Source organism: Mycetomoellerius zeteki, unplaced genomic scaffold (assembly GCF_001594055.1).
Source record: "Mycetomoellerius zeteki isolate Tzet28-1 unplaced genomic scaffold, Tzet1.0 scaffold1139, whole genome shotgun sequence".
Classification (NCBI taxonomy): domain Eukaryota; kingdom Metazoa; phylum Arthropoda; class Insecta; order Hymenoptera; family Formicidae; genus Mycetomoellerius; species Mycetomoellerius zeteki.
The window spans coordinates 26792-36953 of NW_017256061.1; the positions used below are offsets into that span (position 1 = coordinate 26792).

At 38.1% G+C, this 10162-nt stretch overlaps 1 protein-coding gene across 1 annotated transcript; it reads right to left on the bottom strand.

Annotated features, from left to right (window-relative positions):
• Nucleotides 1-217: 217 nt before the first annotated feature.
• Nucleotides 218-3403, bottom strand: LOC108728284 (uncharacterized). The gene is made up of 2 exons (XM_018456776.1): nucleotides 3308-3403; nucleotides 218-2117 (listed from the first exon to the last, which is right to left on the bottom strand). The coding sequence occupies exons 1-2, from the start codon at nucleotides 3363-3365 to the stop codon at nucleotides 1846-1848; spliced, it is 330 nt and encodes a 109-aa protein (XP_018312278.1). The 5' UTR covers nucleotides 3366-3403; the 3' UTR covers nucleotides 218-1845.
• Nucleotides 3404-10162: the final 6759 nt, after the last annotated feature.

A 10162-nucleotide genomic window follows, 5' to 3' on the forward strand; every position in this document is an offset into this window, starting at 1 on the left:
CATCTGTGCCTGCTTCAGAGGCCGAGCTACTTTCAACCATCTCTGGTTCATCTTGAATATGTATATATTCAAGATGAACCAGAGATAAAGATGGAGGTGATAATAAATTAATGGTTTCTGCGGACAAAGATTTGAGCGGTTTAATCGGCAACTTTCGGTAACTGGAAATGTACGGATCAGATGCTACTAAAAATCTTTTAAAAACATCCTCCATTGTTCTTTGACGATAATTTTTTCTAGTAAAGTGCAGGCGATATATTCTAAAAAATTTGTTACAGGCCTCCTGCGCATCTTCGGACATTTGACCGATAGGTAACACTGAATTTTGTATTATTTGTGGGCCATGAATTAAAAGTTTATGGACTAAAGTAGGCATGCAATACCAATGAAATGATTCAACGATTTTTTTAGCTAATTCCACGGCATACTGCCGAAAATTGTCCACATTAATATCATGACCACATGATATAGCTTGCAATATAACATAAAATCGATGTATAATATCTTGATCAATTCCAGTTATTTTTGCAGATTGTTCATATTTTTCGAAAAAACATCGAGCAGTATTCCCATCATTAGAAGTTCCACTGCTGGCTTTCGGCTTGTCAACATTCAAGCCCAATTCAGTTTTAAAAGCTGCTTGTATATTTCTTTTCATTCTTGCAACCGATTCTTTTTCTTCATTTGAACGAGCCTGCCATTTTTGGATGTCTAATTTGTAGGACAAATGTAATAAAAATTCAAAGCACCGAATCCAACAATGTAAAGACGATAGGCCGAATTTTAAGTGCTCTGTAATAAATTCCTGGTTTAACATTTTATCTATATCGTTAAAACTTTTAGATGTGCAATTGCATAGATAACAACGCATCGCAGACATTGTATCTGACAATGAATTGCATACTTTGGTATCTATCATTGTCAACGTCAAAATACATGTAACACATACTTTTTTTCCGTCAACAGTAGTTTCGAACGGATTTAAATTATTTATTTGCTCTTCTACATAATCAGTTGTTTTTTTTATTAAATCCACTGATTCTTTTGCACATTCAATTTTAATAGGCCGACAAAATCTTGGCGATGATGGTCTCGGATTTTTCCAGACTACAGTACTTTCCTTTGTCAAAGAGTCTACGTGTACAAGTTGCAATGGGACATAAGACGTAAAAAAAATACTTTCATTACTATTACTGTTTTCGTCGAGCTTATGTTTGTATTCATTGTGTCCTGAACTACCATCGCAGCCCCACTTACCAATTAAAGTTAAATTTTCGAGTTTTTTCTCTGATAAAGTTTTTATAACTTCCATTTGATAAAGTATAATGCGTTCAATTGTGTGATTAAGTAGATGCTGCAATTTTACTTCTGCTTCATTTGCAGTGATAGAAAGACCTTCAGCTGGATAACATTTTAATCTTGCTGTTTGTAGTTTTTTATATGATGGAATCATCTTTTATTTTTTCTGCAAATGAACATTTCGTAGCTGCTGATATTTACTTTGCGATAATCCCAGTTCTATAAATAATGAAAAAGCTTCGTCATTAGTAAACGGTAAATTAGTATTTACGGAGTCCAAAGATCTTCTATACTTTGTAGCTTTAGTAGGATTCCCTTCTGAGATATCTTTCACCACTTTTGCGAAATCAGTTTTTCCTTCGGACCGCAATTTACTCGTTGCTGAATAAAGGAGTGCTTCAGTCGATACTGTCGCTTGTAATTCTTCAGTTTTTCTGCGTTTATTTTGTTCAGAAGACTCTGAAAAACTGAGTTGTGGCCGACCGGAATTAGGCTTGTTTTCATCAGATTAATTTTCTTCTGAATCTTTGCTTTTCATTTTTGTTTCTAGTTCAACAGATTTCTGCAGTCAATCATGATTTTTTTTTTAAATTTATGTTCCGACCTGGCACATTCATTCCATCTTGTTCTCATCTTGAACACCAAATCTTTTATTTTCCCTTTTTCGTCATCTGACAATATGTATTCAGAACCTCGTTTTTCGGAAAAAAATTGTTCAATTCTTGAATATATATTTGTCACATCTTCTTTAAAAATATTTTTTATAACATGAAACAATTGCAGTCTCGTGAATCCTCCTTCAGTCGAAGTATTGGAACCTAAAAAACAAATAGCACTGTTAAATATGATTGTTATGGGAAACATTTTAATACATCAGATGACATTTCTAGCTTAAAAAAATTAAATAAATCTTATATGTAAAGGACCATCTTTGTCTGTATAGTAATAAATAAATAAATAAATAAATCTCTTTATCTCTTCCTTTTGCTTTATGTATTATATTATACATGTATATTATGTAATGAGTAAGAATTGGGCATTATTACAGCATTTTTTAGACATTTTTTCATTTAAATATAAAAATTTTTCGTTTATTTATTAAACAGTTTTACTAGGCAACTTTTGTACAGTTTAAAAATGATTAAGTTGTATTAATATAAGAAATAAAAATTTTAAGATTATGTTATATATTCGAAAAAATATTCACATATAAATTTTAATTGAACATAAATTTTATAAAAATGACTAGATATTTTTATTGCACTGTAAAATTATTACTAAAATTTGTATAAATGACTAGAAAAATATTGTTTAATATTTTAATTAATTGTTTAAAAACTTTTGTACAGTTTTTAAACAATTTTATTGCTTGTATATTTTATAAATTTAAAAACATTCAAAAAATTTCCATTCTATACGTATACGATAGAGGTTTTCGTGGATCTCGGACACCATATATTATCTATATTTGTATAGGTTGTTTATATACAGATTACTTCGAACTCGTGTACTTCGAAACGAGAAAGTTCAGGTCAGGCTTATATACACCGTACATCCGTACATAAGCCGGCAATGTCGACAATTTAATACAGATTATGTTGCTTTGTTTTCATGTAGTTTTGTTGCCCAATTTATCCAATAGTTAGTTTTAATCCAAGAAAAAAATCCAATAATAATGCTTACAATATCTACCAGGGATATTTCTTTCATTTATTATTATAACTCTTGAAACGATTCATTTTAGAAAAAAATTCATAAAAACTCAAGTTGCGGCTAGGTGCAGCTGAATTTTGTTTTATTTAGTAGATAATACTTTTATGAATTACCTCCAACACACTTTAAAACAGCAATCTCCAACACACTTTAAAACAGCAATCTATTACTTTTTCATCTAACAATTCAAATTTTATTAATAATAATACAAAAAAGAATTCATTTATATTTCTATTTCTAACAATTTTCTATTTAATAATTAATTGCCAGACATTTTTTCACATATTTTACTAACCTTCAGTTGAAGATTCCATTTTGTCCTGCTTGATTTTGTTTACTTCCGCAACTTTCATTCAACCGTTAAGACGCGTCTACTGTTAGCTGTACGACTACAATAGTGCAGCGCTCGGACGAAGGCCACATTCCGACTGACACTGACGAGAGGATTTAGCCAAAGGAACGTTACTGTGATCGGTTTTCGTTTCTTAGGGGATCCCTTTGGCCAACCCAACGGTGAAAAAACCCCAACTAGAAATTTTTTTTTTTCGAATTTTGGCCGCACAATTTGAGCTCCGGCCGCACTGGTGGCGTCGGACAGAACGGTAGGTCAGTGTGCGCGTCGTGAAGATGTTGAGGGTACTCCAAGTCCACCTCGAGAATAGCTTGTCGGTGAATCTAACGCGATGGTCGTAAAGTTGAAATTGTGCACGTCATCGACCTATCGAAAATCGGCGTAAGGCAGTGGTTGACACATTGCCCAGCCGTAGAGGTTGTTGACGTCATAGTACATCAATCACATAGTACGATGACGGTTTCAATGGATCATACGACGGCATGTATTGTTGTTGGCTCCCGCGTACCTATTTGAGCACTGACTCAGACCGCCGCGTATTCCGCGCTCGACAAACATGATCATATCAATGTCTGTGAGCAGTTCAAATTTTACACCTGCTTCAACATGGTTGCGGAAGCTCAATCACTTGTCGTCCTCGCTCGGTAGTCTTATCGCACAATCGTTCAATTTCCCACAATTCTCACTGTGGGTCTCCAGTTTTGCGCTCGAGTTAAAGTAGTGGAGGCATCTGAAGTCATATCGGCACAATCCCCTTCTCGATGGCGTAGACATTGATGGAAACGTCGTTGAGAGTTTCAAATTTGTTTATTTGATGTAACGTCATCGGAAACTGAATATCTTTGAGATTCAGTACCGATGAGTAGTGCGGATACGATGATTCCCTGTCCACATGTTTTTGGGCTGGATGCAGGGCTGCAACCACCGACCACGCGAAACACGCATTATCTGTGGATCGCACGTTGATCACCGCTTTTTTCAGCATAATTTCTCGCGGGAGTTTAATATGACATCTCGCGCGCAGAGGATTTAATTTATTCGCGTTTATCATTAAATTGAGGATACGTGACAATGCCCACCCGCTGTCATGTTCTTGAAATTCTTCGAGCGATGCTAGAATTGGCTCGACGACGCGCGACATGTACCATTCACAAATCTGTGCATTGATATAGTTCAAGGTTCCGCGTGGCGATACTCTTGTTCGCGCGTTTGTCATCGACCACGAATTCACTGTTAAATACTGTGTTTATTTTTAAAGAGTCATATCTCTGTAAAACACACTGCACACTCTCGAGCACAATTTCACTCGCGTCTTCGAGAAATCGGCGAGGTTCGATATAATTAGAGTTTATTACCGCACCTGTTAGAATCCGGCTTTCGAACGCCATTTCGATCTCGCGCCATCGAAGTCCATATCCTGCGCCTACGTGCACAAATCGTCCGCGCACCGAATCTTTCAAGCTTTTAAGTCGCGCGATACATGCGATCACCGATTGTTTATTACCGGTCGATAATCGCAGGCGTTTAATACGGCTCTGCTCTTCCAGAGATTCTATAAATTCTTCGCATCGCTGTTCCCATGCGACGTACTCTTTTCTTGTATTTAGCAGGATAGTTTGCTCAATCAAATCTCGCTTCATGTTGTCACTTTTGCTGTTAGATTGACTAATGACGCGATGCACCTAAATCCTTACATTTTTATACCATTTTGTTCTATTTATGATGATGATGTCATCGTGAAACATTTTAAATGTCCTTGAAAAATTCTTTCATTACGCTAAATCTAACATGGTTGTTGTATAATTGCATCATATTGAGCATCTTTTTCGCAACCGCTGCATTTTGTGATATCAAATTACATTGATGATGATTTCATCATCGGATGTATCTAATATCTTTTGTTGCAAGGTATGCATTTTGCAGGTGTTAAATTGATCATGTCATCGCGAAACATGTTGCGACGTGTTTTCACAAACATTGCACTTTTAAGGTAGTATCAAATTACAATGATGATCTCATCTGGCATGTCTTTTGCATAAATTCTTAAACTGCAACCGTATATTTGCAATGTTGCGTTTTTAACTATTGTTGAGTAGTGGGGTATGAACATTAAAAAGGAGGTGAAACGATATTACTGTATCAGTCACTCAGACGATTTCGACATCATCAGTATGGAGTCTCGTGTTCAGCATGAATCGTGCAAGTAAGTATATCACTTATATCTGTAAAAGTGTTTTCTACTGACTGTTTATTCGTTTGTTGTTCCTTGCAGTGCACGTAGCATTTTGAGGAGGATGTTCGCGCTGACATCGACAGCGTACAAGTTTCTGGAGATCGGGATTGCCGTGGGACCGATGTCTCACGTGGAAATTGCGATCGATGACACTCGAGGCAACCGCATCGTCCTGCCTCGTGCTACGTGGACGGCGTTCGTTGAAAAAAAGGTTGATATCAAGCGATTGGTGCAGTCAACTACTCCATCGTCATTAGTGATTCAAGACTTTGTGATTGAACTTGTTAAAATACGTGATGTGGACACTGTGAAATTATCTTTGTGTGATAAGTGTTCATATATGAAACCATCGACCATGCTCTTCATGTTTGAACTGGAACAATGTGTTGAGCATGTATATTTCGATTTGTGTCAATGTACAAATAGTGTAAGCGATAAATTTAAATATTTCATTACATATTTACGTCAAAGTTGTACTATGAACAAATGCAATGCTATAAATATCTTGCGTAAGATTTATGATAAGAACTCACATATTGAATGTGAATTGATTTTATATACTTCACATAATATTGTATATCATGCGTTACATGAGTAATAAATGTTTATTAATATTCTACATATCTCAGTATTTATCATTATTCATTCCATCCTTTCTACGCTCATCCACTTTCCTTCCTGCCGTATCGTATTACGCGCGTCGACACTCGACAGCGTCGCACTATGTATCATCGCGCCCGTATTAAGCGAATCTGCGTTAGATCTTTGCGAGCGAGTAGTTGCGGAAAAAAGCGTCCAAAGGGAGAAAATATGAAGCTATATATGGTAAAACCAGTAAGTATGGTAAATATATAATTGCTTAAAAAGTATATCTCCGTCTTCACATTTTATCTTTCCTTTTTTCCCTCCTTCTTCGCGGTATCACGTTACATCGCGTGCGACCATATGGACACATCGCGCTGTTACTAAATAATAGATACGCGCAAATGTAAAGTTATAAAATAAAATAATGAAATAAAATAAAATGAAATAAATAAATAAATAAATAAGTGAAATAATTAAAATAAAAAATTAAAATAAAAAATCTTTGCGTGCGAGAAAAAAATACTGCTGCATGAGAAGAAGATACCGCATAAGAGCGAGAGAGATAGTAAGATACACGGTGAGTATACATGGTAAGTATAGTGGGGACCGCGTTCGGCGGCTGCGGACCACGCCCGGAGGTAGCCGAAGGGACCGCGATAGAATTTTCCGCACCTTGTGACGTCATCATCCTCCCCGTGACGTCGTCAATTTCCCCCGTGATGTCATCCCTCTCCTCGTGACGTCAACCCCTCACCCAGTGATGCACCCACTGTGACGTCATCCCCCCCTCTCGTGACGTCAGACCCCTCACCCAGTGACGTCATCCACTGTGCCGTCATCCCCCTCCCCCTCTCGTGACGTCAGACTCCTCACCCAGTGACGTCACCCACTGTGACGTCATCCCCTCCCTTTCCCCGTGACGTCAGCCCCCTCACTCAGTGACGTCACCCACTGTGACGTCATCCCTTCCCCCTTCCCCGTGATGTCAGCCCCCTCGCCTAGTGACGTCACCCACTGTGACGTCATCCCCTCCCCTGTGACGTCAGCCCCCTCGCCTAGTGACGCCACCCCCTCCCCTCTCCACGGACTCCCCCCGCACCGCGGGATCCCCCTGTGCCTCACCCCCCCTCGGAGGATCTGGGTTAGAATCCCCCTTATTACACTACTGTACGACGAACTAGGAAAACTAGCATTGAGCTCCAGAGAGATGCCAATAACAGGCTTAGATCAACACGAAGTCAAAATGATAGGCGGATATAAAGCCAATATAAATGTTGATGACGTAAAGATTGAAACAGAAGTTCACGTCATTCCCAACAACGCTATTCAATATGACGTAATACTAGGTCAACCTCTGCTACAAAATAGTACGAAAATAGTAGATCGAAATATTCTCAAACTTGTAACACTGAATACGACGAATGAGATGATGCGCGAGGAGAGAGAAGAAGAAAAAAGGGACCTTTGTGCTACATAACGTTGAATGACGATGAGTTAAATCTGGACATAGGCAGCTCACAATATCTCAAGGATGTCGTCAAGCTGATCGATGATTATAAACCAGCAGCTATAAAAGAGACAAAAGTTCATATGAAAATTATTCTTAAAGATGACAAACCGATTTGCCAACGTCCACGAAGATTGTCGCGGCCAAAACAATACGAAGTTGACAAGCAAATTAAACAATGGTCGGAAGACGGCATCGTGAGGCCAAGCTTATCGGAATATGCAAGTCCTATCGTTCTTGTCAAGAAGAAAACAGGAAACATTCGAATCTGCGGCGACTTTAGAGAATTAAACAAAAAGACGGTACGAAATCATTACCCATTGCCAATAGTGGAAGATCAATTAAATAAGTTGACTGGAGCTAAAATATTCACTGCGCTCGATCTCAAAAACGGATTCTTCCACGTGTCTGTTGAAGAAGAGAGCCGCAAGTACACATTCATTGTAGTTCCAAACGGTCAGTACGAATTCCTACGATGCCCATTCGGTATGTGTAACAATCCTTCAATATTCCAACGCTATGTTAATGAAGTATTCAAGGAGTTGATCAGAAGGAATGTTGTACTTACCTATATGGATGACCTTATCATACCGGTAATGACGGATGAACAGGCGCTAGAACAACTAAAGATGGTATTGGAAACTGCATCGATGTATGGCTTGGAATTCAACTGAAACGTCACAGTTTTTGAAGAATAAAATTGAATATGTAGGTCACGTGATAGAAGATGGAGGGATTAAGCCATCACCGAGGAAAATCCATGTAGTAACACACTTTCCGAAGCCGACTACGAAGAAACAAATCCAGAGTTTCCTAGGACTTTCTGGATATTTTAGAAAGTTCATTAACAGCTTTATTGGCACATCCGTTATCTAAGCTACTTAAGAAAGATGTGCCGTTCCGATTCGAATCAGAGGAGGAAACAGCTTTTAAATTACTGAAAAGGAAGTTGTCTGCGAATCCAGTTTTAAAAATCTTTGACTATCAGTAGGTATATAGGGCCGGGTCTAACCCATGGTGAATGCGGGGCGCGGGGGTACTCCTAGGCGCGGGGATACCTGTAGGCGCGGGGAGGGGGATGACGTCACTGGGAGAGCGGGAACAGGGCGCGGGGAAGGTCCCAGGATCGCTCGCCGGCATCGCTGTTTACCTAGGACCCCAATCATCGCTGTTTTAAAAAAATAGGACCCTGATTGATGAGTCATAAATGTATCGTTTTACGATGCAGTCGGTATTTTTTACCGCCGCTGATCGCCACCCCGTACCCACCCAAACAAAATGCGTTAGAGTATTATGCGGTAACGCGGACAAAGAAGACCAAGAAACGCTGATATTTTTTTAGATGGATATCGACGATATCGCGACGCGTTTAAGAGAAGCGCTGACGTTTCGGCTGCTCAATAAAACATAACTCTTCTACAATAAATGATAGTGATACTCTAGTGTAACAAAGAAGTATGAAATCACACTGCATTCTCACAGTTCTTTCTTTCAAGTCCAAGAATGTTTTTCTCGCCGATAACAGGAAGCTGGTAAAACGAATATGAATGTTTTTTTCATTTTTCAAGATTAACAGTCATAAACTATATCCAACCTAAGCAAATACTGTCTAGATGTGGAATCGCATGTTCAACTAATAGAAGAGAAAACCAGCGATTGAAAAAAGGAAATATAAAAACTCACGTGAGAATAATGTGAATCACAACTAAATAGTTTGGAAGGGACGATAAGAGTAGTAATACTATGAGAGTTCTAACTCGGGAACTCCGAGGGGAATGCGGGGCGCGGGGAATACTCGTAGGCGAGGGGTATGACGTCATGCGGAGTGGTAGTAAGACATCACAGATTTTGGGGACTGCAGTCACGTACAAGACAACAAAAAACATCATAAAAAGGGATTATTACCATGAACAAAAAATAATACAAAAAAACAAATGGTTATAAACGAGAAGTGTTACAAAGGGTATTCGCTGGTATATGCTCCAACCGTTTTTCAGCCAAGATATGGTGTAATATAATTTTTCTAGAAACAATATTTATTAATTATTTTAAATATCAAAATACGAACAAGTTTCATAATTAATCGATTGAGCGCCAACATCTGGCTGCTATCGAAATCGATGATATTGAAACGCAATGTCTCCCTTGATAAAAGACCTTCGATCGTTTATTCTTTTTTGGAAAGGACATGACAATCGAACATGTTTTTTTGCCAATATGTTTCAAGGTTAGTAGAAGTGTAAATGTAAGTGAAACTCGATAGAATTGTATTTTCATAAATTTTATGAGGGTAGAGCGTTTTTTTCTAAGCATACTTTGAAAATGAGCGTATAATGCTCTACTCTGAAAAGAGGGAGTTACAGACGAAAATGAATTCAGTCTAGAAATGTGTCAGATTACAGTACGTTGAAACCTACGAGAGTGAATTCATTTTACCATTAGTAAATCGTTGTAAACATGGATCAAGATTTCA